The 19,888-nt window shown below is 40.5% G+C and overlaps 1 protein-coding gene and 1 non-coding gene across 2 annotated transcripts; one reads left to right on the top strand and one right to left on the bottom strand.

Moving 5' to 3' along the window:
• Nucleotides 1-1,590: 1,590 nt before the first annotated feature.
• Nucleotides 1,591-1,697, bottom strand: LOC117273832 (small nucleolar RNA R71). The gene has a single exon (XR_004503859.1). It is a non-coding gene; the product is annotated as a small nucleolar RNA R71 (small nucleolar RNA).
• A 4,361-nt stretch (nt 1,698-6,058) lies between these two features.
• On the top strand, nt 6,059-7,749 carry LOC138898755 (uncharacterized). Its single transcript, XM_070184852.1, has 2 exons — nt 6,059-6,333; nt 7,686-7,749. Exons 1-2 carry the CDS (start codon nt 6,059-6,061, stop codon nt 7,747-7,749), a joined length of 339 nt encoding a protein of 112 aa, XP_070040953.1.
• Nucleotides 7,750-19,888: the final 12,139 nt, after the last annotated feature.

Genomic DNA, 19,888 nt, shown 5'->3' with positions numbered 1-19,888 from the left:
ATTCTACTTTTGAGGACTCTTGGCAATCGGAGGCAAGGATAGCTCGTGGGACAACCGCTGGGAGCTAGACCCATAGATTTCTACATCCCTTTATCCTTACTTTGTAATTTAATTTTGCAAAATATTTTGGACATTGTTACTATAAGTATGAGTATCTAAACTTCTAATCTAAGGTTTTGATGGAACATATTGAATGATGATTTTCTTGTTACGTTAATATAGATTTGCGGTAGTATTTTCTCTATTTGTTTAACTATAATATTATTGTGGTTGATTGAAGGGCCCTCAATTGGTTGTGCCTATTTAGTATGTATTACTCGGGAGAGAGTGCATATTTAGGTAGTTGTTGAACAACATCACTCCTAACGTATATGAAGGATCAATACGAAGGGTTTAAAGGTGGGATTAGGGATAACGAAACCTTGGTGCGATCCGAGTGAGCCATACTTAATGCCATCTAGCATAATTTGGAAGAATATGTCTAGTAAATTATGGTAATTACTCGGGATAGAGTTATGGTAGTCAGAGTGCTCATGATCAATAGAGAAGACTTAGGCAAATTTATAGAAAATATAGCGAAAAAGATTCCGACAATAGGGGAAATCATAACCTTAGATCATTCCAATTCTTGTCTACAAACCGTTAGTAGTTAGTTATTAATTGTTGCATTTTCATTACGTAATATTTAGTTAGTAAACATCCAAATTGTTACTTAAATATTTCTGAAGATTGATTGCGTGAGTTCATGCAATTCTAGTAGTTGTGTTTGACAGGTTAATTCCCTATGGGATTCGACTCCGGGCTTATTAGCCGGAATATATTTGAAACGATCCTTTTATAAGGCATAGTTGGGCGTGATCAAATTTTGGCGCCGTTGCCGGGGATTTAACGGTGTTATTAATTGCAACTAAAAGAAGTTTTAGAATTATTAGTGTTGTGAATTTTAATCATTTTAAACTAAATATATTGAAATTCTAGCGTTTGTAGTCTTGGGTGTTACAGGTGCATGCCTAGAAACTCCTCAAGAACGGGTGAATTCTTTGAAGAATTATCAGATCCTGAGAATGTTTTCAAGGCACTAAATCGTGCAAACAAGAAGAACAAACAACAACAGAACTCAACAGAACAAATCGAATCAGACATGGATGACATAATAGAAAATCCAAACAACAGAAATAATGCGAATGACCCGAATATTCAAGGTGTGGCGCCTCTTGCACCAGAAACAACATTATATGATTGTGCATAACCCACCGCCAACATCTGGCAACCATAATCGCAGTCCCTCAGATACAAGCGGAATCATTTCAAATCACAAACAACATGCTAAATATATTGTAGAACAAGGGACTGTTCTCAGGGTCATACATTGAAGATCCTCAGCAGCATCTGAAGAATTTCCTGTCGATATGTGTCACGCTAAGGCAACCTAATGTTACACCGGAAGAAATAAATTTGTTGTTGTTTCCATTCTCTATGACAGGAGAAGCTCAGACTTGGCTTAATTCAATCCCCATAAATTCCATCACTACTTGGGAGGAATTAGTCAAGCAATTTTTGAACAAGTTCTACCCACCCAATAAAACTGCCAAACAAATTGATGATATATTGAGCTTCAGGCAGAGACCGACAGAATCACTACAAGAAACGTGGGAGAGGTTCAAGGGTATGCCGGTTAAGTGTCCACATCATGGCATTCCGATCAGATGTTGGGGCAAAGGTTCTATATGGGACTGGCAGACGGCTTAAAGGCCAATGTTGATGCTGCAGCAGGTGGAGCATTTTTGAGCAAAATATTTAGAGAATGCAATATCCTACTTGATAAGATGGCTCTAAACTCAGGATGGATGACAAGAGACTCTACTATCACTCCTGTAGTTCACTCAGTGGCTTTGGACCCAAACAACTCCATAGCTAAAAATATGTCCACTCTAATGACGCAAATGAATATCCTCACCAAAAAGATCGATGAATCAGGCCAGAAGCAGCAGGTACACATAGTTGATGCAACTAATGGGGTCTTATGTACACCATTCATTAACCAACCTTATGTATGCTCGTGGAGTGCGAAAGGTGACAACCAGCACTATCAGGAAGAGATGAACAATGTAGCCAACTATGGGGGGGAGGCAAAGTGGTCAGGATTGGGGACAACAAAATCAACAATATAGAACACAATAGCAGTACAATAACATCAACAATCCTGGAGCTATGCGACCACAGGGTCAAGTAGTGCCTTACCATAGGCAACAGGGTTACAACCAGCAAAATCAACAGCTGGCTTATCAACAACCTCAACAATAACAGATTGTGATACAAAATGATGGGTTTGCTGAACTTAAGGGAATGCTGGACAACAACAACAACAAAATGCTGCAACAACTGATTGGGTCCACTGGAAAAATGCAAGAAAGAGTGGACTCACATGAATCAACAATAAAGGGTATTGAGATTCAATTAGGACAGATTTCTATGGCTCTAAACAATCTTCCCCGAGAGACGTTACCTGCGGACACACAGGTCAATCCAAAAGATCAGGGCCCGAAACAGCTTATGGCAGTGAGTCTACGAAATGGTAGAGATCTAGATCTGGAGCAAGAGATTGCTCGCGAAAGCCGACCTACTGAAACATTTGCGCCAGTACCCATTGAGATAGATGATTCAACAGGGTTAACAGAAGTGACGGTACAACATGCACAAAAGAGCACAAGCAAAGAAAAAGAGGTTGCGAAGGAGACTGAGGTAGCACAAGAAACGACAGTAGAAGCAATGCCTGAGAATGAAAAAACTCAAATCACAGGAAAGAAGCGACCTCCAGCACCATTCCCGCAGAGATTGGCCAAATATCAGAAGGACGAGCAATATAAGAAATTCATGGAGATGTTGAAACAAATATATGTGAACATTCCACTAATTGGTGCGTTGCGGTAGATGTCTGGGTATGCCAAAATGATGAAAGATTTAATGTCTCACAAATTCGACTTTCAAGACAAGTCCACTGTTACATTGACACAGACATGTAGTGCAGTCGTGACGAGACCCATAGTTGAGAAGTTGTAAGACCCACGGAGTTTCACAATCCCATGCCTGATAGGCAGCTATGCTTTTGCTAAAGCATTGTGTGATTTGGGGGCAAGCATAAACTTGATGCCATTGGCTATCTACAAAAGGTTAGGCATTAGAAAATCTAGACCCACGTCCATGTTACTACAACTCGCCGACCGGACAGTTTAGAGGCCCTTTGGTATCTTTGATGATGTATTAGTACAAGTTGGGAAGTTTGTGTTCCCTGCAGATTTTGTCATTCTAGACTGCCGGGTTGACGAGGAGATTCCCATAATTTTGGGAAGACTATTCTTGGACACTAGGAGAGCTTTAATTGAATGTGAAACTGGAGAGCTCAAAATGAGACTAAATGATGAAGAAATAACATTCAACGTGCAGAAATCTATGCGGCGACCAAGTGAATTTGCTAACGGCTCTCTAATAGAAGCCGCGGATTTAATTTTGGAGGATAAAGATGAGACAATGAAAGCTAAAGACCCTCTAAAAGCCTGTCTCATGAACTTAGATGAAGTAAATGGAGAGGATTTGGCAGAGTAGGTGCTGGCTCTTGAAGGCCAATGGTTTTGGAAAAGAGAGCTCGAATTTGAGCCTTTGCGCTTAGAAGAAAGAAATATTCCTCCAGCTAAGCCATCGATAGAAGAGCCACCAAAGTTGGAACTGAAGCCGCTACCACCTCACCTCAGGTATGCTTTATTGGGACCTAACTCAACTTTACATGTTATTATAACATCTGGTTTATTAGATGTGCAGAAAGAACAACTTTTGCAGGTATTGAGTGAGTGCAAAACTACAATTGTTTGGACCATTGCAGATATTAAGGGTATTAGCCCGGCCTTCTGTATGCATAAGATTCTACTGGAAGATGGCCACAAACCTTCCAGAGAACATCAAAGAAGGCTGAACCCCAACACGAAGGAAGTTGTGAAAAAGGAGGTGATAAAGTGGTTAGATGCGGGGATCATTTTCCCCATCTCCGACAACATCTGGATCAGCCCAGTCCAATGTGTGCCTAAGAAAGGTGGGATGGATGTAGTGCAAAATGAGAACAATGAGTTGATATCAAAAAGAACTGTCACGGGATGGCGAATTTGTATGGACTACAGAAGATTGAACAAAGCCACCCGAAAAGACCACTTTCCCTTGTCGTTCATTGATCAAATGCTAGATAGATTGGCTGGAAAGTCCCACTTTTGCTTTCTGGATGGATACTCGGTGTATAATCAAATCTTCATTGCCCTAGAAGATAGAGAGAAAACATCATTCACCTGTTCATATGGCATCTACGCTTTCCAGAGGATACCGTTCGGCCTGTACAATGCACCTGCCACATTTCAAAGGTGCATGATGGCCATCTTCACTGATATGGTAGAGGATATCATGGAGGTATTTATGTATGATTTATTGGTGGTGGGAGACTCATTCAATGATTGCTTAAAGAATTTGAAAAGAGTACTGAAAAGATGTGTGGAGACTAATCTGGTGCTCAACTGGGAAATGTGCCATTTCATGGTACAGGAAGGTATAGTATTGGGGCACCTAGTGTCGAGTAAGGGCATTGAGGTAGATCGTTTATAAAATATTTTTCCAAAATTGCTAACCCTTTGTGTAAATTGCTTGAAAAAGATCACCCTTTTTTGTTTTCTAATAACTGCATGGTAGTTTTTGAGGAATTGAAGAAGAAGATGGTGACAACACCTATCATAGTTGCACCTGACTGGGAGCAACTATTTGAGCTGATGTGTGATGTAAGCGACTATGTTGTGGGAGCAGTGCTCGGGCAGCGCAAAGACAGAGTCATGCATCCAATATATTACGCAAGTAGAACTTTCAGTGGTGCCCAACTAAATTACACAGTGACCGAGAAGGAGATGCTAGCAGTGGTGTTCGCATTTGACAAATTCAGGTCATACCTGATAGGCTCGAAGGTAATTATTTATACTTACCATGCTTCTCTCAGGTACCTAATTGATAAGAAGGAGTCAAAACCGCGCCTGATTCGATGGGTGCTACTGCTGCAAGAATTTGAGTTAGAAATCTGTGACCGAAAGGGAACGGAGAACCAAGTAGCTAATCACTTGTCTGGGCTGGAAGGAGACGAAAAGAAGGTTGAGGTGGAAGAGATTATGGATACTTTCCCGGATGAACAACTACTAATCACGAGTCTTGAGGTAGCACCATGGTATACAGACATTGCAAACTACCTGGCAAGCGGTATAGTTCCCTATGACCTTTCCTCTGTTCAAAAGAAAAAGTTCTTTCGTGACTGTCACATGTATTATTGGAATGAGCCTTATCTGTTCAGGATTTGTGTTGATAACATGATCCGGAGATGTATCCCCGAGATAGACCAATAATTTATTTTGCAGGCTTGTCACGCGTCACCATATGGTGGCCATTTCGGGGGAGTAAGGACAGCTGTAAAAGTGCTGGAGTCGAGCTTTTACTGGCCGATATTGTTCAAAGATGCACACTTATGGGTGAAGGGTTGTGACGAATGCCAACGAACCGGGAATATTTCCCGCCGATATGAGATGCCTATGAACCCAATTCAGAGGTAGAAGTGTTTGATGTATGGGGAATTGATTTCATGGGGCCTTTCATCAGCTCATATAGCAACAAGTACATACTCGTAGTTGTGGACTATGTGTCAAAATAGGTGGAGGCTGCAGCGCTCCCTACAAATGATGAAAAGGGGGTAATTAGATTTTTGAGAAAGAATATATTCACCTGATTTGGCACTCCAAGGGCAATAATCTGTGACGGAGGCACTCACTTCTGTAATCAAGACTTCGCAAAGTTATTAGAAAAGTATGATATACACCATAAGGTTTTCACCTCACATCATCCACAAACGAGTGGGCAAGTGGAAGTTTCGAACAGAGAGATAAAGAGCATTTTGACAAAGACTGTGAATGCTACAAGAACGGATTGGGTGAGAAAGTTGGATGATGCACTCTGAGAATATCGTACCGCTTTCAAAACTCTGATTAGCATGTCGCCGTATAAATTGGTGTTTGGGAAGGCGTGTCACTTACCAGTAGAGTTGGAGCATAGATCTTTATGGGCATTGAGGCAGCTGAATCTCGATATAGAAGCTGCAGGTACAAGTAGAGTCATAGAGTTGCACGAGCTTGATGAGTTTCGCTACCACGCTTTTGAGAGTAACAGACTATACAAGGAGAAAATGAAAATGATGCATGATAAAAATATTCTTGAGCGGAGTTTTAAACCCGGAGATATGGTATTGCTATACAATTCAAGATTAAGGTAATTTTCGGGAAAATTGAAGTCAAGATGGTTAGGACCATTCGTGTGGTAGAGATTCACCCCACTGGTGCCCTAGAGATTGTTGTGGAAAATGACTCTCGCTCATTTAGAGTCAATGGGCACATGTTAAAATATTATTTGGGCATGGATGATGCAAAAGTAGTGTCGGTGACTCATCTGCTCGAGCCACCAAGGTTGAGCGAGCCTTAAGTACAATTACCTGCATTGTGCCGCGACGTTAAATCAGGCGCTTCATGGGAGGCAACCCATTGTAATATTGTATTCGTTGTGCCGCGATGTTAACTAAGGCGCTCATTGGGAGGCTACCTAATTCATAGTTTATTTTTAGTGTAGATATAGTTTTCTTTTCGTTTTTAGGTAATAACAAGTTGTAGGTGATTTTGGGCAAGTCGAGGAGGACATTAATCGTTGCCTGAAAGAAAACCTGGCTGGGGAGCTCTCCTCGCGAGGGTTGAGGAGAGGTGAAGATGGCGAAATAGCTCGCCTCGCATGGGTTTGGGCGAGTTGCAGCTCGCGTTACATCTCGTGTCGTGAGGGCTAGGGCAAGGTAAGTTTCACGCGTCGCCAGGTAAGGATTTTTGGGCTTATTTTAATTTTGTTTTCTCTAATGCCTCTTACCACCTCCCTCGTTTAAAATCCCAAAGCTAAACAAAATAAAAACCTAACCTAAACAAAACGCACATCACTGCTCACAAAATTTCCTCAACCTCACACACTAACCAGCACGCAAACGCACAACACATGTTACTTCTTTCACTTGCACCAGCAATTCACAGGAAGATCCTTCCTCTTAAAGCTTCTAAGGTATGATTCGTATATCTTTTCTTTGCAATTTCGAGTTGGGTAAAGGTATGCAATTAGACACGAAATTTGGGGGTTGTTCTTCATTGTAGTATTGTGTTTGTGTCTCCCAACCCCATTAAACCCATAGAAATGGTGTTGCAATTATGTGAACAAGTGGTAGTAAGAAACTCCCAAGACTATTTGGGAGGGTGAGGCAATCCCCCACCCCTACAAGCACTCCCATGGCACTAGTGCATGCTAAATGTTTGCTATAATGCCTCAATGGCATTCCTTGTCCCCATTGGAGCCCGAGTCTCCAGGATTAATAAACTAGTGTTATGTAGTCGTGCACCACATTAAACTCTTAAGCACGGGGTGGCTCACTGGTAGCCCGATGCTTCGAAATTGGAGGAAGAACCCATGTATTGTTGTTTGATTCTCATGTTAAGAAAATACGAGGTGAAGTCTGAGTAACCTCGAAAATTTGGGTAAGACCATGTGTGTCATATCGTAATGCAGTTTTAACTAATTAATGATTACTTGTGTAGGAACAAATATGCCTCTGAGAAAAGACACTGGCAAAGGAAAGGCTGCTTCCACTGCTCCGGCTAAAGCAAAGTCAACCTCCGTACCTCCCCCAAAGAAGAGAAAAGGGGGAGAAGCTACCTCCAGTCAAGGTGAAGGAGCACAAGCTGTGGCAGCTATAGCAACCATGCGTTCACAACCCCAAGGCCAATGGGAGTTTGGCATCAGAAGCATACCCCCGCATACTAAGGATTGGTACAGGCGCTGTAGACCTAAACATGTACATCCGGAAGCCGCTATCCATGAGCGCCGACTGCAAGCAAAGTACCAGGCTATTTGGAGGGGCATCCATGATTTGGGGTTGAGCTATGTCTTCAAGAACATAAGGGATATTAATCTTAATCTAGTGCGGGATTTCTATGCAGGGTTTGATCCACAGGATACCGAACAGCTGGTGCCGATTCGTGGACGGTTGATAAACTTTTCAACCACGGCCATATGTAACTTTTTATGCACTCCGGATGTTCCTGTGGAGCCATTGGACTACTTCATTCTCCATCCTACATATAGAGAGCTGAGACACACGTTATGTGGTGTCAATTCTACGGCAGCGTGGATCCATGATAAGAAAACAAATCGGCACAGGAAGTTCCCCAAAAAGAAGATGAGGGCGGAGGCTTAAGTTTGGTTGAAACTAATTAATGCACGGCTCCTACCTTGCAATCATGACACGCTCATTAGCCGTGAGAGGATGTGTGTGCTATATTTCCTTATGACGGGTCAGAGGGTGAATGTGGGCCATTTGATTCGCTACCAGATGTCTCTAGTAAGAACGAGTAAGAAGATTGATCGAATGCCTTTTGCAAATATTTTGACTCAGTTCATAAGACATGAAGAGGTTGAGGAGGCGCCAGCGTTCGACCATATCATTGATCAGCCCCTATGACAAATGGACATTACTAGCATCCGGGTGAAGGAAGAGACTGCCATGCCATCATTGACAGGTGCCGAGCGCAATGCTCATGATGGTAGTTTAATGGCCCATCTATATGGGATGATGGATTTGCATCTGCGGATAGGGGGACGACCGGCCACTATAGCGGAGAGGGACATAGTGGAGGAGCAGTTCCCGCTCAACGCTCATGCTCAACAACTAGTTGGGCTAGGTGATGGATACAGACTCCCAGATGATGAGGATGTCAAGCAGTTCGAGGTCGAGACAGAGCAGTCAGATGATAAGGATGATGATGATAAGGAGGAGGAAGCACAAGATGAAGAGCGGGCATCCTTAGAGGATGAGGGCGATGATGCAGCATGACCAAGGAGTTTTTCCTTACACCCTACTCATTTTTCTTGTTTTGTCATTTTGTGCATCCACTGAGGACAATGCATGATCTAAGTGTGGGGTGGAGACTTGTAAATAGTAGTTTTGCTTAGTTATTTGTTTTTTAGTAAGTGTCGTCTTTGTTTTAGTTAATTGTTTTATTTATTAGTTTAGTTAATTATTTTAGTTATTTGTTGTTAGTTAAAAAAAATAATATAGAAAAATTGGACTCTTCCCGACGATGGATCTCCTAGATAGTTTTTTTGAGGGAATTAAGTCTAAAGAAAACAAAAACCAAAAAGATTTTCTTGTAGGTAGTGTAGTAATTCCCCCTTAGTTTTTCTTTGGGCCGCGGTTCTTTTCCAAGGGTTTTATTTGAACGGGGTGTAGTTAGTTTTAATTTTAGGAGTAAAATAATCACTGGGCTATGAATTGAATTGCAGCGATATCTCTTAACTTTGTATTCCTTGAGAATAGTTAGTACTCTGGTTGTGATGCTTAGGTTCAGTTTTTGACTCTAGTATAAGTACCGTAAATTGTAGATTCTTAAATTTGCTTGACTGCTTTGACTGGAGTGTCGTGATAAAACCAATCCTGAGTGAGTTATGTGCCATGTCGGTGTGAGGTTTGTATGTATTCAGTGCATTGCATTTGATGTCTAGAACTTGCCCCGTGTGTGTGCAAAGCGAAATGGTAGTCTTGTTCAGTCTAGGAAGTGATGTAGGCATTTCTTTGTTGAGCCAGATACATAGAGTTTACCCGCCTAAATGTCATATAATGTAGTTAACCCCTTTGAGCCTATAATCCTGTTTCTTTGGTAACCACATTACAAGCTGTACCCCTTTGTTTTAATAGACTATATAATTAAACCTTGTCACCTCTCATGAGCACTTGAATTATGATGAATTATGAAAAAAGTTAAAGTGTGGGGTGGTGGGTTGGCTTTTGAGTGGAACAATTGAAATAAAGAAAAACGTGCACTGTTGTGAAAAAAAAAAGGTGTCAATAATCCACTTGAAGAGAAAGAAAAGAAAAAAAAAGATAGAGAGAGAAAAATGATAATAGTGTATTGTATGAAAAATATTTCTTGATGATGGTGGTTGGTGATATACTTGTGCTTAAAGAAGTATGGGGTAATATAATTTGAAGTGAAGGTGGAATGTTGGGTTTGACATAAGTATGAGCTGTAAGTGCTTAAGGGAGGTGTAGTTACTCATATCCAAATGTAGCCTACCCGACCCGCAGCCTACATTACAACCAATAAAAGTCCTCCTTGATCTTAGACTGAATGAGCTCAATTAGTAGAGTATTACACTACGGGCAAGGCATATGGTGCAACATTTATGGCACATGAATGTTATTTCTGAGAGGAAGTGGATTTTTCCTATCTTGAGTTCCTACGTTCTTAAAATTCATTGTGTGTGGAACTAAGCTCTTTGTTAGGTGAGGGCACGTGATTCATAAAGGAAAGGTAATGTCATTGACCTCCATGTTAGAGTAAGTAAGTGAATTGTGGATAAGGCATGGTATTTGTGAGTCAAATCTTGAGGTAAGGATGTTACACATTTGTGCTTAGACTATTTTAAAGATTCTTGGTGTGATGAGTTAAGGGAATTGCTTAAAAAGGTTGCGTCTATAGGTGTAGTTAAATTGCTCGAGGACGAGCAATGTTTAAGTGTGGGGTATTGATGTGTGGCTATAATTCCGTATTTTAGTACATTATTTGTGTTGCATTTTATATGCGTTAATGATAAACTACACTTTAATTGCGCGTAATGGAGTCTATTTTATGTGCAGGTAAATTGGAGATGATACAAAAGGAATACTTAAAGTCTAAAGTGTGCTCGAAAATAGTTGAAAAGAAGAAAGAAAGAAGTGAGTAGCCTACAAATGAGAAAGCTGGCGAAGCCAGGCCTAAAGTGGGAGATAGAGCAGGCTGGGCGAGCCTTTTAGCTCACGTGGGAGCATGCTAGGCGAGGGGTAACGCGAGATCCACCAGGCATTGAAGATGGCGACACCGGGTCTGGGGCGAGCTTCAGCTCGCGTGAAGCCTCGCGAGGCCAGGTCTGAGGCGCGCACATTCCGAGATTTGAAGACTTATTTCATATCCTGGTTTGACTAGGACTTGGCCTACGCATTTAGGTCTTTTCCTACACATATAAATAGACCTAAAAATGCCACTTTTGAGGACTCTTGGCAACCGGAGGCAGGATAGCTCGTGGAACAACTATTAGGAGCTAGACTCATCTATTTCTACATCCCTTTATCTTTACTTTGTAATTTAATTATGCAAAATATTTTGGATATTGTTACTATAAGTATGAGTAGCTAAACTCCTAATCTAAGGTTTTAATGGAACCTATTGAAGGATAATTTTCTTGTTACGTTAATATAGATTTGCGGTAGTATTTTCTCTATTTGTTCAACTATAATATTATTATGGTTGATTGAAGGGCCCTCAATTGGTTGTGCCTATTTATTATGTATTACGCGGGAGAGAGTGCATATTTAGGTAGTTGTTGAACAACATCACTCCTAATGTATATGAGGGATCGATACGAAGGGTTTAAAGGTGGGATTAGGGATAACAAAACCTTGGTGCGATCCGAGTGAGCCGTACTTAATGCCAGCTAGTGTAATTCAGGAGAATATGTCTAGTAAATTGTGGTAATTACTCGGGAGAGAGTTATGACAGTCAGGGTGCTCATGATCGATAGAGAAGACTTAGGCAAATTTATAGAAAACATAGCGGAAAAGATTCCGACAATATGGGAAATCATAACCTTAGATCATTCCAATTCTTGTCTACAACCCGTTAGTAGTTAGTTATTAATTGTTGCATTTTCATTATGTAATATTTAGTTAGTAAACATCCAAATTTTCACTTAAATATTTCTGAAGATTGATTGCATGAGTTCATGCGAGTCTAGTAGCTCTATTTGATAGGTTAATTCCCTATGGGATTCGACTCCGAACTTATTAGCCAGAATATATTTTCAACAACCGCGTAGTACTTTTTATAAGGCATAGTTGGGCGTGATCATATGTTTTCCTTTAACTTAAACTTAATTGTGATGAATTACTCCATATCTATGAAGTAGTTCTCTTTAGGGATTAATGGATTTGGTGTATTGATATTTGTTTGTGGATTATTAACTCTAGTTTGTATGTATTGAATCATTTTGGGTGTTTCGTTACATCTATTTTCACATGTTCATGTAATCGAGAGAGGCATACTTGTGATATCTTTGCATTATCTTGTTGGTTGAATTCATTGATTCTTCTTAGTAATCGAAAGAGGCTAGTTGAATTATTGTTTAGACCTAGTTAGGAGGATAATCAGAAGAGGTTCTCCTAAAGACCAATCCACTAGTTGGTTCATATTGTGAGGTTGAGACTTAATCGATAGAGGAGTTTCTACTGAACGTCTGAACTAATAATTGAGTGAATTCGAGAGACTCACTTGAACCTTAGGAGTGAATTAGCTAGAGTTAAATCCCAGACACATATCTTGCACTTATCCAATCAACCCCTATTTTCTCCCATTGATATCTTCTTTGCTTACTCTTGTCGCGATTGTCATTAGCTAATAGTTTAGACTTTTAGTTAATTGTAGTTTTTAATCACATAAATCTCAACTGTTGATCATCTTGGATAGCAACCAAGCTATAAACTACGAAAATACTGTTTAACTCCAATCCCTGTGGATACGATATTATATTATACTATATTCGACTAGCGGGCATATGTAAATGTGTGTTTTGCGCTCGTCAAGTAGCTAGATAAAGGTTTTATCAAACGACTATTTCACCTTGGGGTGCTTCGGTTCTATTTATGAAGAAAAAGATGGTTCCATGAGAATGTGCATTGACTATAGAAAATTAAACAAGGTTACTATCAAGAACAAATATCCACTGCCACGTATTGATAATTTATTTGATCAGTCTCAACATTCTAGGTATTCTCGAAGATTGACTTGAGATCAAGGTACTATTAGTTGAATATTAGGGCTTCAGATATTCATAAGACAGCTTTCAGGACCCGTTATGGGCATTACGAGTTCATGGTGATGCCTTTTAGGCTGACCAATTCCCCAGCAACTTTCATGCACCTGATGAAAAGCGTGTTTCAGTCGTATCTAGATTCCTTGGTTATTGTGTTCATTGATGATATATTGGTATATTATTGCAGCATAGCGGATCATGAGCAATACTTGAGGATTGTGCTCCATACTTTGAGGGAGAAGAAACTATATGCTAAATTCTCCAAGTGTGAGTTTTGGTTAGACTCAGTAGAATTCTTGGGTCACGTGGTATCCACTGAAGGGATTTAGGTAGATCCGAAGAAGATTGAGGTAGTTCAGAGCTGGCCTAGAACTTTTACCGCTACTGTGATTCAGAGTTTCCTTCGGTTGGCTAGGTATTATCGCTGCTTTAAGGGGGATTTTCACCTATCGCAACCCCATTGACTCAGAAGGGTGCCCCATTCAGGTGGTCTGACGAGTGTTAGGAGAGTTTTCAGAAGATGAAGACTGCCTTGCCTACAGGTCCAGTTCTGGTTTTGCCTTCGGGATCAGGTTCATATATATTCTACCGTGATGCTTCATAGGTCGGCATTGGGTGTGTGTTGGTGCAGGATGGTAGGGTGATTGCCTATGCTTCACGTCAGTTTAAGCCCCATGAGAAGAACTACCTGGTGCATGGTTTGGAGTTAGCAGCCATTGTTCACGCACTTAAGATTTGGAGGCACTATCCTTATGGCATGTCTTGTGAAGTATACATGGATCATCGGAGTCTGCAACACCTATTCAAGAAAAAGGATTTGAACTAGAGGCAGTTGAGGTGGCTAGAGTTATTGAAAGACTATGATATAACCATTCTTTACATCCGGAAAAGACCAATGTGGTGGCCGATGCCTTGAGAAGCTAGGAATGCGGAGAGCATGGGGAGTCTTCTTTTTATTCTAACTAGTGAGAGACTGTTAGCGTTGGATGTTCAGGACTTGGCCAACAAGTTTATGAGGTTGGATATTTCGGAGCCTAGCAGGGTTCTTGCTTGTGTTCTATTGCGGTCGTTCTTGCTTGAACGCATCAAGGCGCGTCAGTATGAGGATCCGCACTTGCTTGTCCTTAAGGACACAATGCAGCACGATGATGCTAAGGAGGTGACTGTTGGTGATGATGGGTATTGAGGCTTAAGGGCCGAAATTTTATGCCTAATATGGATGGGTTGTGGGAGCTGATTCATGAGGAGGCTTATATGTCACGGTATTCCATTCATCCAGGTGCCGTGAAGAAGTACCATGATTTGAAACATTACTACTAGTGGAGAAGGATGAAGGAAGACATTATGGAGTATGTTGCAAAGTGTTTGAAGTGTTAGCATGTTAAGTATGAGCATCAGAGACTGAGTGGGTTGCTTCAGAGACTAGATATATGGAGTGGAAGTGGGAGCGTCAATATGGATTTTGTGGTTGTGTTGCCATGGACCTTGAGGAGATTTGATGTTGTGTGGGTCATTGTGGATAGGCTGACCAAGTCTGCATAATTCATTCCAGTCATGGCTACCTATACTTCAGAGCAGCTGGCTCAGATTTATCTTAGAGAGATTGTTCGCCTGCATGGTGTGCCTGTGTCTATTATCTTGTATCGAGGCACGCAGTTTATATCGCATTTTTGGAGAGTCATACAGCGTGAGTTGGGCAGAGCTGAGTACGACATTTCATCCCCAGACGCACTGAAATTCTGAGCATACTATTCAAATCTTGGAGGACATGTTACGATCCTATATAATTGATTTCGGGGGCCAGTGGGATCAGTTTCTACCATTATAAGAGTTCTGGAGAAGGTGAAATTGATTTAGGAGCTGCTTTGTACAGCACAGTCCAGACAAAAGAGTTATGCTAATAGGAAGGCTTGTGATGTGGCATTCATGGTGGATGAGAGGGTTCTACTATGAGTTTCTCCCATGAAGGGTGTGATGACATTTGGGAAGAAGGGAAAGATAAGCCTTTGGTATATTGGCCCTTTTGAGGTGTTGGAGAGGGTTGGTGAGGTGGCCTACAAACTTGCTTTGCTACCCAGCTTATCGGGAGTTCATCCGGTGTTTCATGTTTCCATGCTCCGGAAGTAATATGAGGATCCATCACATGTGTTAGATTTCAGCTTGATGCAATTGGACAGGAATGTGACCTATGTTGAGGAGCTGGTGGCCATCTTGGACAGACATGGTCGAAAGTTGAGATCGAAGAATATTTCATCGCTGAAGGTTCAATGGAGAGGTCAATCGGTCGAGGATGTGACTTGCGAGACCGAGCCTAATATGTGGAGCCGATACCTTCACCTTTATTATTCTTGACTCGTTCCAGGATGAATATATGCTTAAGAGGGGGAGAATGTAACGACCCGGCCAGTCGTCTTGTGTGTTTAAGCCCTGTTTTCCCATTTGATTCTCCCCGTATGTGTAATCATTGTTGTGTGACTTGCGCGGATGGTTGATTTTGCTTTGGGGTGGTCTTGGATTGAATTGGAACACTTAGTTCCTAGCTTGGAAGCTTAAGTAGGAAGAGTTGACCAAAGTTTGACTTTTGCGCAAACAATATTGGATTTAATTTGTTTTTGGTTCCAATAGATTCGTATGGTGAGTTTGGACTTGGAAATATACTCGGATTTGGATTTGGAGGTCCCTAAGTTGATTTGGCTCTTTTTGCCGAAAGTTGGCAATGGAAGGTTTAGAAATTTCTTAAGTTTGACCGTGAGTTGACTTTTTGGCTACCGGGTTCAGATAGTGGTTTCGGGACTTGGAATAAGTTAGTTTTGTTATTTAGAACTTATGCGCAAAGTTTGGTCTCATTCCAAGTTGGTTTGATGGGAATCAGATGCTTAGTTGTAATTTGTCACTATCCAAAATTCATCAAGTCGTGGTGACACCTAACCCGACCCGCTACGTAAGCCAAATAACAGTCAATATAATTCTAATGAAAATATTAAGAGAACAATAAGTGAAATAAATGAATTCCATACAATAACCGAAGGATTGATATTACAATTCATGAACCACTAAGACTTAGATTTACAAAGTTGGTATGAGAATAAATACAACATCTGTTTGGAATATACATAAACAGATTACAACTCTAAAACTACCAAGGACAAGTGGTAGCTATATTCGGAAAGCAGGTACATCTTCAATGCCATCTCCCATCATCCACTGTAACTCAGCTTCAAGATCTGCACGCAAGGTACATAAGTGTAGCATGAGTACAACTGACCCCATATACTCAATAAATAACAAACCTAACCTCAGGCTGAAAGTTGTGACGTGCTCAGAAGAAGGTCAGTGTCCAACACCAATGATCAATAACAACACATGATATAATGATGACAATAGAATAAAACCATTCAAGAGATATCATATTCAGCTCGTTCCCAAATGCGGAAAATTAGACATGCTTTCCAAGTATAACAGTCAAAGCCCAATCTTTCTCCGAAATCACTAAAATATGATTTCAACAAGGAAACTGTGACTTTCCAAACTTTCTACAACAGATAAGGCATTTCATCACCATCTTGCATGAAGCAAATACATATCTATGCCTACATGTCAAGTCAATAACACCATGTTACCATCTAGCATGAGGAAAATACATCTCTATGCCTACATGTCAAGTCAATAATACCATGTTGCCATCTAGCATGAGAAAAACACATCTTTATGCCTACATGTCAAATATGCATATCCAGTCAATAGAACCACAGTGAAGCTATCAAGTACACTTACACTTAGCACGATCACGGTGCCTGGCACAAATTCCCCTCACCATGAAAAACACAATTACTCAATACTGTACGGGTGCTTAGCACAAATACCCCTCACCAAAGCACATATAAATCACCGCGCCTTCTCTCACTGTAATATCAAACTGAGGACGGGAGGATCCTATCACAAGTGCTAACCAATAATCAATATCAATTTATTGTGGTATGCAACTCGATCCACATATCAATCGGTTGCAGCGTGCAACCCGATCCAAATATCGATTCATTATGGCGTGCAACCGGATCAAAATATCAATCCATTGCAGTGTGCAACTTATTCCAAATATCAATCTGTTGTGGCATGAAACCCAATCCAACATAACTCACAATACGTCTCTATGGCCCACATCAGTCATTAATCTGCTCACGTCTCCATATGCCAACATCTCACATAAAAATCTAATTATACAACACAGAATAGCACAGTGTGCCACAAAATTCATCTCAAACTTGTGTCACGTACATGGACACCAATAGCATGTGAGACAGTATATCAAAAGAGCACAAAGGCAGAGACATAACATGCAAATATAACTATCATGACAGAACAATATGACTATGGCTAAGGCAAATAGTTCAACATGGCAAGAATAGCCCTATCATGTCTCAAACAATTAAGAAGATAGCCTAGACATGATTTCTAGCATGAATAATAACTCATGTAGCCATAAAAATAGAGAAAACATGATATCAAAGAAGCATGATAGCAAGACAAGGCATACAATAGCCTAAGAACTACCCAGATCATGAATACCCCGGTGCATGCACACACGCCCATCACTTAGCACGCACGTCATCACAACACATCTCAAATATCATAGTTCTCAGGGATATTTATCCTAAATACCAAGATTAGATATGTTACTTACCTCGAACAAGCATAAATAATACTCTAGAAATGTCATCCCGTGCGAATCGACCTCTGAGCAGCTCGAAACTAGCTAAAAGCAACTTAAAAATATCAAATAATGCCATAGGAAACAAACCCAAATGATAAAGGCCGAATCTTTAATCAAATACTCAAAGTCAATAAAAAGGTCAACTAGGGCCCGTACCTCAGAACCCTACAAAACTCATAAATTCAGAAAACCCATTCGAATATGAGTCCAGTCATACTAATTTCACTCAAATCCGATTGCGAATCGATGTTCAAAACCCAATTATTTACTTTAGAAAACTTTTGACAAAAACTCCCCAATTTCTCTTTTAGATTCATCAATCAAATATCAAAATCAACGATGAAATCATGTAAAATAATCAAATATGATTCAAAAATACTTACCCCAATCCAAATCATGAAAGTTGCATAAAATATCGCCCAAACCGAGCTCTAGATCTCAAAATGTGATAAAAATGAGCTCAAAGTCTGAAATAAAGTACTTATATGCACTGTCCAGGTAAACCCTTCGTGATCGCGAGAACAACTTCTCTATCGCAAAGCACGAAACTTTGAGTGCCTCCAAAGATCGTGACTCATGACCTCACAAAACTACGCGAACACGTCATCCCTCATACGAACGCGAAGGCTTAAAGTCTCAAAGACCGCGAACACGACTCCACACTCGCGAATGCAAAGGAGAACCACCAGCCAGCTACTAGAACACTACGTGATCGCGACCCTCTCCACACGATCGCGATGAACACCCTCAACAACAGAAAATAGAGAAAGACCAACAATCAACCATAAGAGAAAATGGTCTAAAACCACCCTGGAACCCTGTTTGAATATATCAACAAGTCTCAAAACATAACACGGGCCTACTTGAGGCCTCCAATCATGCATAATAACATCAAAACAATGAATATCGCCTCAATTCAAGCTTAATCAACCATTTTAAATTTCCAAATTCCAAACCTACGCCGAACACGTCAAAACAACTCGTAAGCACCTCAAATATTGCACACAAGTTCCAAATGATATAAAAAACCTAATCCAACTCCCGGAGCAACAATCTGAACTTGATAACATCGAATTCAACTCCTGATCAATCTTATAAACTTTTCAAACTTTTAAATTGCCAACTTTCGCCAATTAGAGCCAAATAACTAAATGCAAATCCGTACATATGCACAAGACCAAAATCATCATCCGGACCTAATAGGACCATCAAAACTTTGATTCAAGGTCAAATACACAAAACTCAAACTTGGTCAACTCTGCTAACTTAAAACTTCCGAGTTGAGAATCATTCTTCCAAATCAATGCTGAATTACTCGAAAACCAAAATCGACGATGCACGTGAGTCATAATGCACCATTTGAAGCTACTCATAACCTTAAACCAGAGATTTGAATGCAAATGCGCAAAATGATCGTCCAGGTCATTACATAAATTTAGAAGTTCTTGATTTTCATTATGATTTTGATGTGTTTTGGTGTTCGATTCATGGTTCCGGATGTGCTTTTAGTACTTTGAGCTCGCGAGCGAGTTTGTATGAGGTTTTTAGACTTGTTTAGATGTTTTGTGTGGAGTCTCGGGGGGCTCGGATGAGTTTCAAACGTGTTTTAGACCATTTTGGGTTGAGGTCTAGTTTTGTTGGTCCTGCAAATCTCGCAAATACGAGAAACAATTCGCATTTGCGAGGTCCTGGTCGCAATTGCGAAAATGGGAAGGAGGTAGCAGGCTTCACATTTGAGAAGCCAGCCTCGCAATTGCAAAGGTTGCCTAAGCCTGGGCATATCGCATTTGCGATCATTCTGTCGTATTTGCGACTTTGTGTCGTTGTAATGGGGTTTTGCCTTTGTGAAGCTATTGGTCACAATTGGGACTTCTCTTGCTGGTCAGGCATTGCATTTGTGGGCCATAGGTCACAATTGTGAACCTCAAGTCACAAATGTGACATTTGCAGCTCGTTTATCGATGGTTATTTTGGGACTTATTCTTATTTTATCACATTTTGAGCCCTAGACTAGGTAGGAGGCACTTTTTGGAGGAGATGTTCACACATAGCTATTGGGTAAGTAATTTTCACTCATTTTTGATAATATAACTTGATTTCTTACGGATCTTTACACTTAAATCATGGAATTTGAACGAAATTTTTGGGAATTTTTAAATATATTTTGAAAAATAAAAATTGGGAATT

The sequence above is a fragment of the Nicotiana tomentosiformis genome, chromosome 9 (assembly GCF_000390325.3).
Source record: "Nicotiana tomentosiformis chromosome 9, ASM39032v3, whole genome shotgun sequence".
Classification (NCBI taxonomy): Eukaryota; Viridiplantae; Streptophyta; class Magnoliopsida; order Solanales; family Solanaceae; genus Nicotiana; species Nicotiana tomentosiformis.
The sequence above is the reverse complement of the archived record's forward strand: the minus strand, read 5'-3'. Positions and strand labels throughout refer to the sequence as shown.